The sequence below is a fragment of the Scyliorhinus torazame genome, chromosome 22, assembly GCF_047496885.1.
Source record: "Scyliorhinus torazame isolate Kashiwa2021f chromosome 22, sScyTor2.1, whole genome shotgun sequence".
In the NCBI taxonomy this organism is placed as follows: Eukaryota; Metazoa; Chordata; class Chondrichthyes; order Carcharhiniformes; family Scyliorhinidae; genus Scyliorhinus; species Scyliorhinus torazame.
This window is the reverse complement of record NC_092728.1, coordinates 64,439,509-64,460,770: the sequence shown is the minus strand read 5'-3', so window position 1 is coordinate 64,460,770 and position 21,262 is coordinate 64,439,509. Positions and strand designations below refer to the sequence as shown.

Sequence of the window (21,262 nt, the reverse complement as noted above, 5' to 3'; positions counted from 1 at the left end):
GTGCCGTTATGGAGGGTGGTCTTGGATTTTGGCCCAGCAATAGTGAAGGGATGGCGATATATTTCCAAGTCAGGATGGTGAGTGACTAGGAGGGGAACTTGCAGTTGGTTGTATTCCAAACTTATCTGCAGTCTTTATCCTTCGAAGTTGTAGAGGCTGTGGGTTTGAAAGATGCTGAGTGGGATTCTATGTATCTGAGGCGAATGTTGACGCCGACGCAGAATTCGTGGACTTTCATGACAGCAAAACTGGAGCCGGACCTGGATCGATTCAACAAATGTGGATGGGCTAACACTGGCGCCACATGGAACACAATCGATTCCAATGGAAAACAGTGAGGGATTCGCTGGGTCCGTGATTGACACTCGCGAGGCTGACAAGCTGCCGCCCCACATATACATTACAATCACCACACACACTCATCCCAGCCAAAAAGATGGCACTGATTGCACACCCTTACAGCTGATGGGTCAGGTGGGACCAGAGGGCACCTCGGGGGATGGCCTGGGTGGAGACCTATACGACCAGTGGCCCTAAGTTCACAGTGGCCTGTTAGTGGCGTGTGCAGTTGTATGGCTGCCTTGCTGGCTGCGGCAATGGTGTTCCATGCCCGTCCACCCCGACCCTACAGCTCACCTCCTGGCCACCCCCCAATACACTCCGCAGCCCTGGCAGAGGCCTCCTGGCTAGCAGCACAATTGTCAGCAAACTATGGCGATGATAGACACTTTCCGTACCCCCTCTCTCTCCCTCAGCAGCTACGACACCAGTTTCACGACTTTTAAAAGCACAAATGAACTCGGCCCATCGGAGGTGGAGCATCGCCGGGTCGGGCCCAGTAATGACTTGCAAATGGTGCTAACTGTACTTGCGTTCTGGGCCGCATTGACTGCCGATATGACAGAGAATTGCGATTTGGCGTCAAATTGGCACCCGCTGTGATTTTAGCGGTGGAACCTATTCTCTGCCCAATAACATTTCGTGATTTTGACGTCAACAGAGGCAACAGAGAATCTTGCCCACTGTCTCAGGAACCCTGGTGAGTTACTGCAGTGCATCTTGTAGATGGTACACACCATTGCCACTGTGCGTCGATGGTGGGAGTTAATGTTTGCATATGGGGTGCCAATCAAATAGAATGCTTTGTCTTGAATGGTATTGAGCTTCTTGAGCGTTGTTGGAGCTGCACTCATCCAAGTGGGAGGAGAGTATTTCATCAGATTCCTGACTTGTGCCTTGTAGATTGTGAATAAGATTTAGAGATTGTGAATAGGCTTTGGAGAGTCAGGAGGTAAATTACTCTCTGCAGAATTCCCAGACTGTGGCCTGCTCTTGTGGCTAGTCCAGTTCAGTTTCTGGTCAATGCCTACCCCCGCAGAATGTTGACAGTCGAGTTTTAGCGATGGTAACGCCATTGAATGTCGAGGGGGCGATGTTTAGACTCTCTTGTTAGAGATGGTCATTGTCTGGCACTTGTGTGGTGTGAATGTTCCTTGCCACTTATCAGCTCACCATCTCCATCCCCACCCATGTTATTCTGACTTATCAAAAATGAATTAGCGACTGAATCTCACACCCATCCAGCCAACCAAATGGAAGCACATTGGACACTGCCCTTTAAACTGCTATTTTTGAACTGTGACTTTGTATTTCCTTTAGCTCTTCATTTTAACACCGGTACCAAATCATTGAAAACTAAAAAAATAAGCCATTTACTTTTGCATTACCCTTGGTGAGGTACACTTCAGGGTCAATTCTTTATTTAACATGTTTATTTTTTAACAGTATTAAACATACAACACTACCTAGACAGACTGATTGGGGCAGCGGGGTAGTGAGTCTTTTAAGGCCTGATGAAAAAATATGGATTTTATTATAACCTTGGCCTTAGCATGATAACTGCCATTTCAATCTTATATGTTCAGAAAAGAACTGGCACTTAAGAGTGCATTTACAATTTGCATACCACACTGCAGAAATCCCAGTGTTTTGCCCGTGCAAGCATCTAAGATTTGTTACAAAAACATAAAACTGAAGTGGGAACTTGATTGACCTACAAACCCCATGGGTTCATTTGCACAAGTGCTGTAGGTTAGGAAAGGCAGACTCAGGCACCAGCCACAGCCGATTAGATACCACCTTCATCTTCGTTTAATTCCCTTCCTGCCCCAGCTTTTCACTGACTGTAATCTCCCAGTTGTTTTTTCGTTTTAATGTTAGCCAGAAGTAAAAACTGAACAATCTGAGACAAGGTCTCCTGTGAGTTGGGGCCACGGTGAAAGGGTAGTGCGGCCGAACAAACATCAGAGCCTTTTGAACTCTTTGGACTGAAGCAGAGCTTATGAGCTCAGAGTATTGGATTCCTCACAGAAGGAAAGCAAAGTCTTTAAGGGGCCGCAGTTTAAAATATGCCAGAAAAATATGGAACATACCAATTCTCAGTGGGGGTCAGACCATGCAGACCAAAGAATGATTGAGAGTACAGTAATGCAATAAAGGCATTTTTTTTTCATTTTTGAAGAAATCTTTCAGCTCTTTTGCAATTTTTAAAAAGTCAATTTATTTTACAACAATAAATCTTTTCAGCCAGTAATTTGGTCCAAATTCCATACGTTCTAGAGTTTTTATAAATAAGTTGAGTTTAATTCAGAGTTGTTACCCATGAATTTGTTGCCATTTCTGGTGGCACCAGCTTATTGCTATAAATAATGAACTCAAGACTATCACTGGTGTTGCTTGAGTGCTGGTTTAGCACCGTTGGCTAAACAGCTGGCTTGTAATGCAGTACAAGCAGCGCGGGTGCAATTCCCGTACCGGCCTCCCCGAACAGGCGCCGGAATGTGGCGCCGAGGGGCTTTTCACAGTAACTTCATTGAAGCCTCCTTGTGACAATAAGCAATTATTATTATTATTCAGATTTTATTATTGCAATTAGGAAAATATAGCAGCTTCATATTGATGGATTTAAGTTTCAACCAGTTCCATGGAAGATGATAGCCCAACTACTTATCTGGTGACGTAAAGTCGCAATAGTCCCAGGTGACCACAGGTTGCTTTCCTCTTTGAGGGGGAGACCTGACTAGTGGTGATTTAACCTCAAAGTCACCTCAGCTCGAGGAGCAAGGTTGAGAAGGTGGGGCCTTCATGAATAGCCTCAACCAGTACAGAAATTTGAACCCGCGCTGTTGGCCGTATTCTGAATCACAAACCAGCTGTCTAGCCCACTGAGCTAAACCAGCCCCCAGTGGAGTAAAGATCGGGGGTGGGATTCTCCGTTGACCAACGCCGAAATCGCGGCAGGCGCCGGTTTGACGCTGGATTCTCCGTTGGCGTCGGCACCTAGCCTAAGGAATGGAGAATCCAGCCCCTGTTATTTGGGCAACCAAAAACATTTTCCATCTCAGATGCTGTCTGTTGGTTTCAATGTTCTCGCCTCTCATTCGTCTAAACTGCAGAGAATATAGACCCAGTTTACCGAGCCTTTCATCATCGGACAACCCCCTCACTCCTGGGACCAATCTAGTGAACCTTCTCTGTGCCGCCTCCAATGAAAGTATAGGCTAACTTAAACGTGGAGACAAAAACTGCACATTGATATGACTTCACCAAAACTCTGTAAAACTGTACTTCACCTCTATTTGCGCTTATGTTTTTTCTTCAATACTTTCAAATTTCCTTTACCTGAAGTTTGAGGAAGCACTGTTCCCTCTGCTATTCCTGCACTGGCAGACGAAACCTAATTCAAAACATCATTCACAGCTTGGTTGGGATTGGTCTTTGATATAATTCATGTGAAAATCATGTTTTCATGCAAGCATTGGCCTATGTGGCATCTAAGCAGCCAAATTAAGATAAAAAGTGTGAACCATCCTTAAAGAGAGGATGGAACGAGGATTCTTTTGGTGAACCCATGGAAGGATCAAATGATTCAGATGAACTTTAACACTTTTCACTTTATGGGCTGGATTCTCTGGTCCCCCAGCCGCTTGTTTCTCGGCAGCGCGCCATTCGCTGGCGGCGGGATTCTCTACTCCCGCTGCTTGTCAATGGGACTTCCAATTGAAGCCACCCCATGCCACTGGGAAACCCATGGGTGGTGGTGCACTGCTAGCAGGAAAAGAGAATCCCAATGGCTGGAGAATTCTGGCCTACTTCTGCAAGTAGTTTAAACTAAAAATTGTGAATGACAGAAGAACTGATGACTTTGCCGGTGAGAAATGGCTCAGCGGAATTATTGAGGCTGGGCCTTTGCGCAAACCAAACTACCATTCTGGAATTCTCATTCTATACTTGTACACGCACACAGAAAAAAGGGGGCTCGATTCTCTGCTGGCGGGTTTCTCTGTTGCGTCGGGGATTTCCCGATGGAGTGGGGCTGCCCACGATGGGAAAGCCCATTGGCTGCCTGGCGGGGCAGACAATACCGCTGCTGGCGGGTGCACGCCACACCGAAAACTGGTGCGACGGGATGGAGAATCCCACCCAGGAAATTCAACCCTTTTATGAACCTGGGGGACTTCAGTGACTGTGCTGCTTAGACTATTTTTTTCCCCAGTTTTATACCTCATCTTTGGGTGGCAACAGCGAATGGTAGGGGAGCGCTTAAACTGTAAGTTTACCAATCTGCCAATTATGTTCTATGCAATCAAAGCATTCAAGGCTAAAAAGAGTACAATCATCAAACCAAAAGAAGATTCAAGGCATTCTGGTTAGTGCTGTGTAATGTTTCGATATTCAAAATATTGTCTGGTCACCAATACAAACCTTAACAAATAAAGCGTTCAATAGCACAGTTCATACTGTGGATTGATTTTTTAAAAATCTTACCCGGGATGTGGGTTTCACGAGTTAGGCCATCTTTCCCAATCGCCCTTGAGAAGGTGCTGACAAGTCATCTGCTTGAACCGCTGCAGTCCCATGTGTCGTGGGTCCATGCACAGATTAGGATTCCTCGGGTGGGCTTTTCCAGCCCCGTCCACCGCCAGGATTGTCCGACCCCGCCGAAAGTCAGTGGATCTTTGGCTGAGCCACCGAATTTCCTGCGGCAGGTCCAGCCACTATGGAGCCGGAAAAGCCCCCGGCAATGACCTTAGAATTTGACATCTGCTCCCTCCGGTCTTGCCTCGGAACGCAAGAGAGTACTGATCTCCATCAGCCTTGCATTCACATTTGTAAGGTTACTCTTACAAGCTTCTGTTAACCTCACCATTTTTCTCGGGCAACTTGGATTTCATTTTTCACAGTTTCATGGGGTTCCCAGCCTAGGGCAAACATTGCCTGAGCTCACACTTTATAATGTCAACATGCTGTTAATGGCAATTAGCACACAAAGCTGAATAAAAGGCCCGTAACAAAAATATTGCAATGAGCTCCCAACTTAAAAATGCTTCTGATTTTTGGCATTTGGGTCTAATAACCCTGCAAATGGTAATTGCCTTCAACAAGCCTGTTGTGTGCAAACATTTTTTCAAGACCGCACTTTATTGTGAGAAAACTTGGGTAAAATTGTAAATGTTCTTTGAGGGTTTGAAATCAATGACTGATTCCAGCTGTAAGAATCCCAGCTCCAGCTGTTCACCCAAACTCACATACACAGAATGAAGCCATCAATTTCAGATAGGTTCAGTGTGTTAACCGACAAGGGTGGGATTCTCCGTCCAGCGACATTGGAACCATGAATTGTGATCGGGCTGAGAATCAGGCATCAGCTGGAAATCGAGGTCGGTGCCATGCGGCAAACATGACGCCATGATCCGACGCCTCGATGGCGGTGTGAGTACGTTCCATGCCCCGCATGCAAATCGTACAGTAATGGCCATTATCATATGATTAACAGGCCAGACATGGTACTCTCCGGCCTCCCACGATGCTCCCCCTCCTCCGGGCGGAGGTGACGCCGGCACGGTTCGCTTGGAGTATTTAAAAAACGGGAACCGGGTGCCTTGGTTGCTGAGGGTGAGTTTCCATGTTTCCAAAGGCGCAACCATGGGCTGCCAGTTGTGCCGCTGGCTGGGGGGGGGGGGGGGGGGGCATGTGCCAGAGACGGGGGAGTAGCGGATTGTGACCAGGAGATGGGCTGTGGATTCCGCAGCCCTGGCAGTTGCACTGAGGTTGCATGAGCAGGAGCTGCTCGGGGTGGACCCTGCAGAACAGGAACCTACTCCAGAGGAGCAGGAGCCAGGAGCCAACCGGTTACGATGGAGAGCCGGTCGCCCAACAGGCAGAGCATGAGATGGGAGGGAGGCATCGCATCAGGCCTCGTGTGTACCGGCAGCGTATGTCGTACGAGGCCCTGCTGCCGACTGTGGCTGAACAGAGAGATTGTGCAATATCTGTGCTGGATCACGGCTACCCTGAACCTTTATGCCAGTGGCTCCTTCCAGGCACCAAGCGGGTGCCTGTCTGGGATCTCCCAGACCGCTGTGCAGAGGTGCATCCGCGCCATAACGGGTGCCCTGTATGCCTGGGCGGAACAGAACATTTCCTTTGACGTGGACCGAACCCACCAGGTTGCCCAGGCAGCAGGATTCGCCACCAACATCGGTATGGCCCAGGAGGTGATCGACGGGACGCATGTCCCCCAACGGGCACCGGCGCATGAGGGATTCCATTCCCTCAATGTGCTGCCGATGTGCGACCACCGGATGCACATCGGGCACGTCTGCACCCGCTACCCAGGCAGCGTGCACGATGCCTTTCTCTTGGCACACTCAATGGTGCCCGACATTTTCGAGGGGTTCCCCTAGGTGAGTGGTGGCTCCATGGAGACAGGGATTATCAGCTGTGCTCATGGCTGATGACGCCTATCTGGAGGGGCGGGAGGTGGGCTGAGACTGTGGGACGGAGGTAGAGCAAGGGACATGGAGGTGGTGACTCACCAAGGCCACCCTGAGGAGGTAATGCAGCCTTCTCCGGCACTGCTGTCTGGTCCTTGCGGTGGGGCCTATGGCGCTGACCGCCTGTGATATTGGCAGGTGGCAGCCTCCTTCCCACCCCGGGGAACAGGGGCCGCTCATCGGGGTGCCATCTTCTTGGCTGGAATGAGAGTGTGTGGGGAGTGGAGTGCTTATATGCAGCTCCAGCTTGTCTGGCTCTCCAGTGCCAATCATGATCGCAGTAAATGCATTGCCGGCGTGAATTAGAATTGCGCGCATTCCATGTGACGTGAGTGCTGGTCCATTTCCATGTCGTAAATTTCTCCTGTAGTTAGCATTTAGTCTCTCAAAATCCAGCCACAAGAATCATCCTGCACTGGCATTATTAAATATTGCTCCACAATCTATGGGGTCAAGTATTCATGTGCAAAGCGCTGTCGAAAGATACAAACCCAATCTTACCTGGCCCAACCGGCCTCTTTGAGAAATAGGAACACCATGGGACAATGGCTTTGATTGTTGCATGAGACACGGAGGTGGTGTAGGCAGTTGGAGTCTTTAGATTTCACACCCCGCCACACCACCCATGACCTATAGGGAGAAAGTGCTTGTGTGATTTTGATGGTCATAAAGTAATGGACATTTAGGCCTTGTAACCATTTTGTTTCTTAAAGTGTATTCCGTGTTTAAGCAGCCATCTGTGCAAGCCCTCGAATGGCTTTTCATAGCGTAGTATCTTTGGAAAGCAAACCTTTTGTTTATAACCACAGGGGCCACTGAAGAATCTTGAGTGGGGTCGGCCCAATGTCTGGCCTGCTAATGAGGTGACCAAGTTGCGGAAAAGATCCTTTAATAGGCATACTCAAAGGACCCCAACCCGTGTTAGACATCTGCTTAAAAATGGGCCCCACAAATTTGGTCAATGCCCGACCAGATTGAACACGGGCTGTTCCATTCATGTGCTGACGTGGCTTTGTATCCATTGGGCAGAATCGGAGCACTTTTGAAAATGTTCTTATGTTTTGGACCAAATGACAAGTCTGTACCCAGTTGGTGATCACTGGATACCTGTCTGCCTGAGTGAACTTTCTAGAGGTGGCTAATTAAGAGACTGGCATACCAGCGGGTTTTCTGGCCCAATGGAAGTGCCTGCAGCAACATCCTGCTGGTATTCCCCCATGGGAGAGGTTGGCACTGCTGCAAAAGGCAAGAGGACATGAGCGCACATCAAGATGGAGATAAAAATAAATGATTGACATTATTTGTGACCTGTAGCCACAGCTGTGGGCCTGTGACAGAGGCAGCTCTGGGGATGGAGGTGAGTGTGCTAGATTAAAAGTAAAGGAGGCCTCACTGGCTCCCTGGCCAACCGCTGTGAGGCCACCTTCAACCACAGTGTGGAAACTGTCCACTTCCAGTAGGATCCCACCGGCATCACAAATCTGGCCATAAGTGGCTCACAAACTGCTAATAATTGGTTACTGGCTGCTGCTGGGCAGGTAGTTACTTCAATCGTTCATCTGTCTGTGAGGAGATCACCCAGATTTCCTTTCCGCTATCACTTCCAGCTTCACCTGGGCAAATCTCACAAGATTCCACCAATTTTATGCCTGAAACATGGTTGAAGGTGCTGCAATGTCTGCCCAGAAACCTCTCCCTCTGACAACCAATGGAATCTATTGATTGGTGTGGAAAACGTAGGCGCCACAGTTATGCAGTGCGCACTTCAACTCAAAGCCAAGTTATTAAGACAGCTTTAACTTGCATTAAGCCTCCAAACGTGCCAAAGCAGCACAGGTAGGCTGTGTATAACCTGTAGCACACAGTGGAAATCAATTTAATAAGTGGCAGTGACAAGTCGAAGTCTGGAGTTAGTATCTGGTGCAGGATGTAAGATGTTACAGTATTTCTCATATATCATTACGGGAGCCAGATTTTACTGTAAACCATGTTTTCTTTGGCAATGGCTCTGAGGATGTATTTTTCTTCTTTGGGAATTTAAGCCTGTGTGAGATGGTATTGTGGTGCAGGACTCACCTCAGGGCTTTCCTGCACTTGATAGTCTCCTGATTGATGCTATCAATTCTGTATTGAGCCGCAGCCAATATTACATCAATGTGACGGTGTGAATGTAATACAGCCTGAGTTTACATTTTCGTAAGGGACCCAAAAACTGAAAAGTGTAAGAGAATGAATTCGGAATGCATTCATGCAATTGTTTGGCGGTAAAGAAATCTCAGATTATTTTGCGCAAGGAATGAACCACACCCTTGAAATTCTGGCCATGGGCTTCCATCTGGAATATTGTATTGGCATTAAACCACACTTGAAAAGCAAATAACGTACAAAGATTAACTGCAGCTATCCACCAGTTTCTGAGATCAACGGAGATCAAAATGAGTTTGTGCCATCGAATGTCCTCAAACTGCTTTGGTTGTGAATAGATGCTTCAAACCTTGCAAATTAGGCCCTTCACCAGACAGTGCCAGGCAGCTGTGTCAGCCTTTGACAAAGGGAGTTTTCAAATCGACTGCATCACTTGTTGAAGCTACTGGTGGCATGTCTGGGAAGCCAAAAAGCAGCATTCATGTTTAGCTGGTTGGATTTCTGAAGCACATTCCATTAGTGGAACAGTTTCCAGAATATTCAGTGATTGCAAATCAATTAATTATTTCAAGCACACATAAATGGTTGCTTCTGAAACAGTTATGTTCACCAAATAACAGATCAGTGCCTTTTTCGTGCCTTTTTAGCTCAGTTTTCTCGGCTTAACTTGGTGCTCAGAGTTCTACTCCAAAAAGCCAGAGTCAAGGATGGACCTGGCATCAACTGTTCCACATTTTTATCAGCTTTATTCTCATAGATGCATGTTACAAACATGCACCTCCTAACCTAAGCAGCACATTTTCCATTTGTCCCAACATATATATTCTTTTGATAAAGCAATTCACACAATTTAATACAGATTAAACAAATCAAATGGGGGGGGGGGGGGGGGATATTCCCTTAAAGGACAGTATAACTAGAATAAATTTCCTACGATATAGGAAAAATTAATACCCAACATCACCAGAATATTTTAAAAAAAATTAATTTAGAGAACCTAATTATTCTTTTTCCAATTAAGGGGCAATTTAGCGTGGCCAAGCTTCAAACCTGCAGAACTTTAGGTTGTGGGGGCGGAAACCATGCAGACACGGGGAGAATGTGCACACTCCACATGGACAGTGACCCAGGGCGGGGATTCAAACCCGGGTCCTCAGCGCCATAAGCAGCAGTTCTAATCACTGTGCCACATGCCACCCTATCACCTGAATATAATTAATACCCATTGACTAGCAAACATTAACCTGTCATCGAATGTGATTAATTGAACATTGGTTGCACTCTTGTCCAGAAACGATCTGCCTAGTTGACCACTTGGGAAACCTGTAATTGCCTCAGGCTTGTTCATTGGCACCTGACATTCAGGGTGGAATTCTCCCAAGCTGCTGCCAGCAGGTTCAATGGCAGACCGGGGGGGGGGGAGGGGGAGGCAGAATTTGGCAGGACACACAAAAATCGTTTTAAGCCAGTGTGACTTTACACCTGCTGTCACCATGGCACATCGGGAAAGGTCAGTGTGAAACTGATTTGTATCCCCGCTAATAGAATGCAGATTCCATTAGCGGGACATTCCGAAGACACGAACAGTCGTGCATGATTTCTGTGGCGCCAGCGGAGAAACACGCCGTGTGAAATACATTTGGACCAACGTGGGTCTCATCTAAACAATGCCTGGGGCTGCCGGGTTCAGGCGAGAAGTTCTCGGCAACCCTGGACCACAGCACACCATGACAGTAGGTGGAGAGGGTGGGGGGGGAACATCTGCAGGTGAACCTTCCAGATTAAGTGTCTTGGAGCATAGGGGGTTGGTGAGTGGGGGGAGGGGTGGGGGGGGGGATGGGAGTGGGGGGAGGGGTGGGGGGGGGGGGATGGGGGTGGGATCCATCTTCCAGCCTCAGAATGCTCCTGGAGATCCATATTCATTTTCAAAAAGTCCATCTTCTTTCCTCAATAGGTGGTTCAGTGAAGTTGGACGCCTTTTCAATAGCTAGGATGGCAGGTTGCTTGCCATCAGGCCTGTTCCATAATGGAATACGGCACAATTGCCTAAGTAATGAGGTCGGGGTTGGAAGGTTTGATGTGTTTTCCCGCTGGACTCCGCAGTGGGAAACAGTCCACGTTTCCAATCCCACCACAGAATTTAGTCCCAAAATGGGAGAATTCTGCCCCAGATTTTGAGTGCTGGACTTAAAGGTGGTACAAACGAGGGTGTCTGTAATATTGACACGGAATTGGGAAGAGAAAATTAGCATCCGTTAATCTCTGTGATATTTATGTTAAGTGACCTGGTCACATATTTTCCACAACTACATTGATGCATTGTTGTGTGTCACTGGGTTCTGAACAATACAGGGTGAAACTTATGAGTACCGATTATAATGTCCTTCAAAAATCAGAGCAATTAAGGTCTGATGAGTGAAACAAAAATTAGCTAATTATTTCAGGAAAGAGACTTGTTGAATGTGACTAGCTCCAATGTCCCATTGGGTTAAAGGAAAGTGCAGTTTACTTTCCGTTGGCTCCACTTGTGAAAATAAATGACACAACCTTCTTAGCGGTGACAATAACAAAACTAGCTTGAATTCCTATATCACCGTTAGGTTTTTAGGAAAACGTCTCCAGGCAAATCGAAGTGCATTTTTAAATTGGACAAATCCTGTTTGGGTATTGAAAATATTGAGCTGTTATTTTATAGGGATTACGGGGAGTGGGAAGTCTCCATCAAAATGATACGTTTTAATCTTTTTTAGCAACCATTTCATCTTTGCTTTCCCCTCCCAGTGCTGGCATAGTTGTGGTTTCTATCCAGTTCTATGTGAAATGGGTGAACATTGGGATAATAATATTGAATGCTAGACTGTAGCATGAGCACATTAAGTGGCCATACATGAACCTTGCTGGTTGGAAACATTGTTTTCTGATGTCTTATTTTTTCTATCCAAGTTCACAAATATGGACAAACCTTCCAAGCTAAACAACAGGCAACTGCAAAAGATTTAGATGGGTGGATATATGAGGGGTACATTTCTGGCATTTCATTTCTGGCAGTGAGCCCTACCTACTGGCAGGACATATCAAAATTAAGATACGCACTTCCCTCTGACCATAAATTTTAACCAGGAGCAGAAATTATATCGTATTACCCAAAAGAAAAGGTCATGCGAACAGAGACCTCTGAAAAATGAGGAGCTACAATCGTCAGTGTGAGAAGAGATCATGGCGCCATTTAAAAATGGCACCCGATCTTATCCCCCCCCTACCCGAAGCATCCTCTGGACACCCCAACTCACCTGTTGTGGGATCCTGGAGCCCCCCGCACCTCACCTCATACGGGTAGGACCCCCCCGGGCCCGATCCCCGGCCTGGGCAAAATGTCACCTGGGCACTTCAGCACTGCCAGCCTGATACCTTGGCAGTGTGCCTGACTGCCTGGCAGTGCCATGCTGGCACCTGGGGGCATTGTCAGGGTGCCAGGCTGGAAGTGTCAAGGTGCCCATATGGCATCAACAGTAGCAGGGTGCCACCCTTCCAAGATTCCAACTGCCCAGGGGACTCTGAGCGCCTGGGAGACCCCCCTCCCCGGTGCCATTCCGCCTGGTCTCCATTTGTGTGGACAGTGCTAAACGGCTCGCAGCTGGAGTCTCCTCAGCGAGGCCAGTAGATCCCAGGGATCGGTTAGATGTGTCAAGGGCACATTTAAGTGAGCTTTTAAGCTCGTTTAACTTTGCAAGCCTGGGTCCTGCCCATTGTGGCGGGATCCAAATCGCGACGTTCAGCGAGACCTTGTTAAATCACATGGGCCATAATGACCATCGGGAATCTGGGAAGAGGCCTCTCGCAGGGGCTACCAGCCGTGCCCTGTCCTGATTCCGGCGGGATGCCGCCGGTAAATCGTGCCCTGTGTATAACTTTTAAAATATATGTTAGTAAGTTGGCCACAGGAGTACAGGAATGAAAGAGATCTTTCGATAGAGCCATCTAATGGCCAGAGTCGCTGCCACATCATGACAGAATACTTGAATGACATTCCTGTTTATTACAGCAAAGTCTGACAGAGAAACATTGGCAGTCTTTGTGACAACAAGTAATAAAGTTTACAGACAGGAATCGTGTGCGCCTCACATATAGTATAACATGGATTATGCAATAAGAACCAGGAAGCCAGAATTTCAGTCTTCACTCTCTTTTTCCTGAACAAGGAGACATCAGGAGAAAATATTAAAGTTAATAACTTCAAACACTTTATTGATGCTTTAAAAAAATAAATTTAGACTGCCCAATTATTTTTTTCCAACTTAGCATGGCCAACGCACCTCTTCCTGCACTGACGATTGCAGATCCTCAGTGTGGGATGAAACCCAATCAGACACGGGGAGAATGTGCAAACTCCACACGGACAGTGACCCAGGGCCGGGATTCGAACCCGGGTCCTCAGCGTTCGTAGACAGCTTTTTATTGATGCTCAACATTGACACATGGAATACAGCGTGGGCCTGCATTGAACAACCCTCTTTTTTAACATCTTTTGCAAAATGTATATTGTTCCCTTGTAGTTAAGTAGATTCACTCGTAGATGCTGTGAATGATGAATACAAAGATTATCATAGAATTTACAGTGGAGGAGGAAGCCATTCAGCCCATCGAGTCTGCACCGGCTCTTGGAAAGAGCACCCTACCCAAGGTCAACACCTCCACCGTTTCCCCATAACCCAGTAACCCCACCCATCACTAAGGGCAATTTTGGACACTAAGGGCAATTTATCACGGCCAATCCACCAAACCTGCACATCTTTGGACTGTGGGAGGAAACCGGAGCACCCGGAGGAAACCCACGCACACACGGGGAGGATGTGCAGACTCCGCACAGACAGTGACCCAAGCCGGAATCGAACCTGAGTCCCTGGAGCCGTGAAGCAATTGTGCTATCCACAATGTTACCGTGCTGCCCAAAGAATAACAAAAAAAGTCAGGTCACATTTTCAATGTTTTGAAGTCAGGCAGGTAACTGTTTCAGGAGCTCCAAAAAAGGCCCTCCTTTCGTTTAAAAAAGAAAACAAAGGCACATATTCCTATGGTGCCTTTCATGACCTCAAGAGATCCTAAAGTGCTTTACAGCCAATGAAGTACTTTTGAAGTGTAGTCATTATTGAAAGCATTCTCATGTGCAGCGTACCAGAAAGTCAATGTCTACTGGATGACATTTGAATGCAGAGCGAATACACCATGGGAACCAACTACCACATAACCCCATGAGTGACTTCTTAAGTTATGTTGTTAAATTGATATCGTCTAGGTGAAGGAGGAGTGCTACCTGACAGTGCTGACAATGGAGTAAGATGTGTCGCTGAACCCATTGTGCCATCCTATGTATAATGCGCAGGGACACTTTCTGGTGGCTGAATAAGTGATGATGTCAAGTGCACGGTGTTGGCAGCCAGACGTGTTGTTTTATCATTTTATGATCTAACCTGTCCCTCGCGTGTTGCACACCATCTCTCGAGAAACCTCTAATGGAATGCTGTGCCTTGCAGGTCATACCCTTTCCGATGTCTTGTGAACTTCACGGAGATTGCGCCTGCCGAGACCCCGCAGCTCAGGAGCACGGCAAAGTGAGACAGCAACGCTTCTACCACAGCCACCATTAGCCCGCAAGGAACCCGGAGCTGAACACAGCTGAGGGCAGACTGGAAGAACCACACATTCCTTGCTGCTTTTAGGAGAAAATGTCTCTTACCAGACACACACACACCTACACACACACAATTCTGCTAGTCTGCCTTCTGTCTGGTGACTGGCGTGAGAGAAAAGAATAAAGACACAAACGACACATTGAATGAACAAGCCCTAAAATAGCATGTTTCATGCCTGCTTCAGTGGCTTTTTCTGGCTGCATCCACCCCTCCTCCCCCACCCCACCCCGCCTCCTGAACTGATGTGTATTTAAACAATTTTTAAAATATGAAGTAGAGTTTGAAATACAATCCCACCCAATCCCAAAATAGATAGGTTTTAGACAGAAAAAGTGAAACAAACTTAACAACCCACATAAAGCAAAAAGATGATTGTCAATAAACGGATTAAAACAAATAAATAGAAGGAAAAAAAAATTAACACAAAGTTCTGAAAGGAAACAGCTGTGTTACCATGGTTGCTGCTGCTGCTGTTACCGGACAACTGACCTACTTACAACTTAAGAGCAGGTTAACACCAAACCCAAACTTCAGTCTGTCTGCCTTAAGCAAACCTTTAGCCTCGTTTTAAAACCCTTTGATTTCATCTCTTAAGATTTTCATTGAAAACAGTGCCAGCCAAAAGGATTGGCCACATTTCAAAGGAAACACATTACAAGCAATCATTCCAAAAGACCCTCTTCCACAAAATGTGATTTTGAATGAGCAGAGTTTCAAACCAGTGAAAAGGTTCTTAGGGCTAAGTGTCAGGAAGTCAATTTTACACAAAAGATGATCGACCCATTAAATGGACTTCAGGGTAAGAGCTAGGAGATGAGAGGTATGAGGCCTGGAGCTTTAATGTTAGTGGCAATGTGGTGTTTCCATGACCAGCTCATAAAGCATAGGCCTCGCGAAGCCAAGGAGTAAGCGGGTGAACCTCCAGATTTGCCGAGGATGGCATCCAACAAACAGAACTGCCAGATGTTAGACTCTGCCAACCCTGGCAGCTTTACACTGAATTGCCACCAAATGCATGAGATCTGAGCTTTGGCAATTGGCACACAAACACCTCATGACTGCCCCTGTTAAAACAACTGTTTTAAAAAAACCACTGGATGCTGCGATTGGGAATGGAGGGAATGTAGGGAGCTGACTGGCCGCCTTCCATCACCATCCTGATCCATGAGAGTGTGTCAGTGTGCATGCTTTAAATTAGATTTATACTAAACTTCATTGTGACAATGTATTCAAACTATAGAAGTATATAATCAGTGGAATTGTAAAGGGGGAATCACCTACACGAACAAAACCTGACGACAGGACCAAGCAAATGAAACAAAAAAAGTTCTTTAAATAATGTCCTGAATAGCAAATTTTGACAGTAGTCATAATGGTGTAGAAAGAGCGACCAATGAAATGCACAGACTGGAGAGTGATTACACAGAGTATTGGTACAGGATGCACGCAGGCTGTTGGCACAGAAAGAGCGAAGCAGGCTGTCACTTGGGATTCAACACAAGCACTGGACAGGCTTTCACTGGATCTACCATTTTTACGTATTGATGTGGACCAATACAAGACTATCTTAATTTTTTGAGAGGGAGGAACCAGGAGGATCACAGGATGCACGTTTTAAGGTTAGGGTGAGGACTGATTGCTGCTATTAATACAGTACTCAGATCAGTTGGCAGTTCAGAAATGCTGCCCAAAGGTAGGAAGAAAGGTGACACTTAATTTACTGAGAGTGGTAAATTCTTTGCGACTGGCTTAGTAAAGTGCTCAAATACATAAAACACCTCTGAAATGTGCTTATCATGCATAATCAGCTGATCACTTAGCCCAAGCCTCTCAGCCAGATGTATGTTACAGGCGTCCACCAAGTTAGACTGAATAACTCCCTTTTGAAAAAATTAGGTCCGTAAATCTGATTCTGAAGGGAACTCAAGATTGTATAAAAGTAGAGACACGTCCTCCATGGAACATGAGGTAACCTCACTACCCCCACACTCTTAGTGGGGAGACACACTTAAAGGGACTTAAAGGGATTCCATGTTACAAATAGTCTTATCTCCGATACACACTCTGACACTGGGGCTGGTTTAGCACAGGGCTAAATCGCTAGCTTTGAAAGCAGACCAAGGCAGGCCAGCAACATGGTTCAATTCCCGTACTAGCCACCATGAACAGGCGCCTTTTCACAGTAACTTCATTTGAAGCCTACTTGTGACAATAAGTGATTTTCATTCATTTCATTCCTTTGCAGCACAGCTCCCCTTGGGTCATAGATTTGGTAATTTTTGAAATCAAAAATGTCAAGATCTGTTGCTAACATTACTGACATTCTGAAGATTCGGCTTATTTGCCTTTTGGGAAGTTCTGGTTCATTAGCTTTCTTAAGGTGACCAATGAGGATAATACATGGTCCATTACAAGTAGGGAGCACAGTAAGAACACCGCTTATTCTCTGTTTAATGTTCTCTTATAGTCTCATTTCTTTATCCAGTTCCTGGACAATCATGGCAGGCTAGGACTTACAGTTAGATGACAATTTAAAGCATTCATGTGAAATTCCTTTGCCCATAATTTTAACAAAGACATGAAGAAATAAAATAGCGACAGGGTCAATTATATGAATACGTCAAATATCATTCAGCGTCATCCCGGGTAGTTTATCACCTTGTAACATGAATAGTTTTCAACTAGGCATCTTAAATTAACTCCAGAAATCTAAAGCCTTTGGTTTTTGAAGATTGGGGTAATACTAACCAACAGCTTTTTGACATTAAACACAGAGGACTGCTGACAGCCAACAAACCCATGCCAATTTTATCCAGTATTGGTTTCCAAACACAAGAATGACCCTACCTGAAGAGCACCGTACAATAATATGTAATATCCTTGCAGTAATTTAAATAAATTGTAGACTTAGTACAGTCAGAACACATGGAGAACAAGCCCTCAGGTAGGGTATACAGAACAATATGCCTACAGTATAAATCAAACCATAAGATTACAGATCTGAAACCACAATATGTGAATATTAATATAAAAATACTTAATGCCTTCATGTGAAATAATTTTGTCCACTCTTTGCAAAGTTAACACCTTTAAATGGGTTAGTGCCTTGGTTAGAAAAGTGATCAGAAACTTTGATTCATCAATGATAATAGTTTAATATAAATTGAGAGATGCGCACATCATTAAATTCGTGCAAGGGATAACTTTGGGAGAATGACGCACATTTTGATTTTCATAACAAACATGTGCTTGCCTGCAAGATTGGCTTTATTTTTATAGCAAAAAGAACAGAGTGAAAAATCTGCAACAACAAAAAAATTAACGCTCATGCAACAATAACCCATGTTTTTACACTTCTGCTGGTTTTTCTCTCAATGTTTCCAAAAACAGTATTTGCTCATAAAAACCCGATGGGCAGGACCTCAGTGAGTGGCTCATACTTTTGGCTGGTTGAGGTATGTAAAAAAGATGGAACATGCCAATTTCAAAGGAAGTTTAAAAGAGGCCAAACTACCTCCCTTCTCACTTCCATTTCGCCTGGTTTTAACTGTCGGTTCCAATAGGGTTTACCTGTGTTGATTTACAAATGATTTCATGCTGCAAACTCCTGACAGACGAGGTTGTGCAAATGCATGGACCGAAATTGAAAAGAAAAACTACCACAACATTAGTGCTTAGGCAAAAAAAAAACTTCTAGTTTTCACTAGGGTTTCGGTGTACAGTTGCATCGTAATGTCTTGTTGATTTTCGTGCATAGTATTAGCTCCAGATAGAAAAAAAAAGAAAAAAAACATTTTGACATTCAATTGTTAAGTGTTTAATGTGTTTACTTGTACTTCTGTTATAAACTTTTACTTAATTGTATTTAATCAGTATTTTTACTGTGCTCAGTAACTGCATTTGGATTTTCTGTACAGTCATTTACAAAACTCTACATCAGTGATTTTTTTTTTTTTGAAAAGCTGCTAAGGTCAGACAGGTAATTTTTTTTGGTTTTGATTCAATTTTAAAAAAAGAATATTGCTTTAAATTTCCTGAAGCTTTGCATTCGTAATATCTCAAGCTTTTATTTTTTTTTAAACAAAGTGATTAGTTTAGCCATGATAGCAGCCATTAAAAAAGGGGACAATCAGATGTAGGAAACACAGTTGGAAGAAGTTGCAAACAGAGTTAAACCTGCATTCAAGCATTGCATATGACAGTAAGGCTTGTTGGGAAGACCCTTGGCTTTTGCTAATTAATCACAATTATTTTGTTTTATATAATCTACAAAATTGTATTATGATAGTTAATCAATATTTGCTTTTTTGTGTTGTTATTTAACAGCACACAGAAATATTGCTGCTTTTAACATTGAAATATTTCAGTAATGGGAGGCAGATTAATTCTAAATACAGAATACTTATCATTTTATTGAAGTACCAAGTACATCTGTCAGTGGGAAGATGGCTATTTTTCTTTCAAATGAACTGGTCACAACAGTATGTTTTACACAGCCTCCCTCAGAATCAAATGGGGGTGAACTCATTTAGAAAGATCCCACATCATCCATTCAGGCATTCTTTTCTTCCGGAAGAGTGCATGAAGCCTATCAAACATTTACCTGTCTGCATATTGCAAGTCAAGCTGTGATTTCTTTGAGAGGGGAAATATTTTCATATGGTAACTGCCATTGTGAACAAACCTGGTATTTATTATTCATGCTAGTTATCTGTTAGGCACCTTATGGAAGCCACAAAAACAATAATCAAATGAAGTGCTGAAAAAAATGTTATAAATGTAACAGTCTACTGTAATATCATATCCTTTTGCTGTACCTCATGCCTGTAAACTAGCTGCTTTTAATTTAGTTTAATTTAAATTTCCTAGCAATATATAAAGATGTAAATAGTAGAGTTATTTATTAAGAATGTCATCTGTTTTTAATTTATATTTACACTTTATCATGTAAGTTATTTTTACAACTTTACAATTCCGTTGTTACAGCCATTTTAATACCTTAATGGTATGATAGGATAGAGAACCTACATGCAATGTACACTGTGCTCATGTAGCTGTCTCATTTTGAAGTACAGGACATCTAACCATATACAGGTATTGAACTTAGTATAACAATTGCATCTGTGAAATGCATACCTTTGCCATTGTTGTGATTTCCTTTTGTGTCGAAGCTTCCATACATCTGGAAATGCCTCTGGACCAACCGCCGGGAAAGGAAAGACGAGCTTAATTAACAAGAGTAAAACATAATTCTGCTGCTTTAAAAAATAACTGAACTGACGTTCCATGGGCATAGTTAAAAGGATAGATTTGATTGGAATGCCCACCTCAAATATTGATGCCAGGTAGTCAAGAAGTACAATTTTTCCCAGTGGCAACTATCACATGCTCCCAAAGCCATGTCGATCATTGGTACGACAAAGCTTCCCTAATTCAGCAATAATCTATCTGAAATTAATATTATTACGCAGTTAAAAGTCTCCCAGTGTTTGTTGAAACATTTTTTTTACAGTTGAAGGGTCCTCACAAGGACAACCTTTCAGTGATGTCTGGCTGGACATACCATTGAGTCCCTCGTTAAAACATGATTGTGTCATATATCAGTCTTAATCTAATGAATGAGACATTTTTCTAAGATATTAAAATAAATTCCAAACTGCTCTTCTTGCAGAAAAATTCAAAGAAAAACTACACTTTGAAAATATTTTGGTATCAGTTGTAGACAGTATAGCTGACCTTTAGACTCCCAACACTCAAGTCGTCTACATTTTACAATATTTCTTTACATTCTGTATCCAGCACAGCAATGGCAAAGTGTATCAAAAGACCCTTGCGGTGGATGTTTTGAAATAAATAGTATTTGTTTCATCTGTTGTATGCAGTCACTGGTCCTGACAGTCCACAACTTAGCTGCTCTACTTCAGCATCAATTCAGATGCACCAACCCATTGTCAGGACAAGTGAGCACATGTTCTCATTGAAACTCAAGGAGCTGCTCTAGTACAACCGGTGGTTAGAACAAGTGTTAACAGTTTTGCCGTGGATTAAAGTTGACCATTGGCACTGTACTTCAATACCATTATGGTGTGCAGAAAGCACTGGTAAATTAGTGGAATCCTCTCCACTAACTCATACTCACAATGCACTGTGTTGGGCACTTACCACAGACATTTTTTTTTTCCCGCTGCATATATTATGTTGGTGCTCTGACTTTACACAACAAACTCTGTCTGGTGTACTGTATATTTGTTTCTCTGGAAATAATTATTTCTTATGGATAAATAATATCTCCTCCCTGTTATGTATTGGTTAGAAATAAACACTGGCTAAATGAAGGAAAGCAAATTGTGGTGAACTTCTTTCTCAAAACCTCAATATTGCATTTTGCAATTAATGTCTGCCTCATGGTCACATGTCTATCATTATTGCTTTAAAGTAGTAGGTCCGGGACACAAAACAAGCTGTTTCTATCAAAGTAGACACGCCAATTTAGGGGTGAGCAGGTTGTGCCGTCTCCATTTGAGTTTGATCAAAACTTGTCACACCCTTCAAACCTGGAGCCAATTTAAAAAAGCAAAACCCCGCATCCAA

The 21,262-nt window shown here is 44.3% G+C and overlaps 1 protein-coding gene across 2 annotated transcripts in view; it reads left to right on the top strand.

The window, feature by feature from the left end:
* The window catches only part of LOC140399096 (pappalysin-1-like), a 457,633-nt gene extending 436,617 nt beyond the window's left edge, over positions 1 to 21,016 (top strand). For both annotated transcript variants that reach the window (XM_072488243.1, XM_072488242.1), the window contains exon 22: positions 14,513 to 21,016. In XM_072488243.1, coding sequence (XP_072344344.1) covers positions 14,513 to 14,626 — 114 coding nt within the window. In that variant the 3' untranslated portion in view covers positions 14,627 to 21,016. The remainder of the gene's footprint in view (positions 1 to 14,512) is intronic.
* Positions 21,017 to 21,262: the final 246 nt, after the last annotated feature.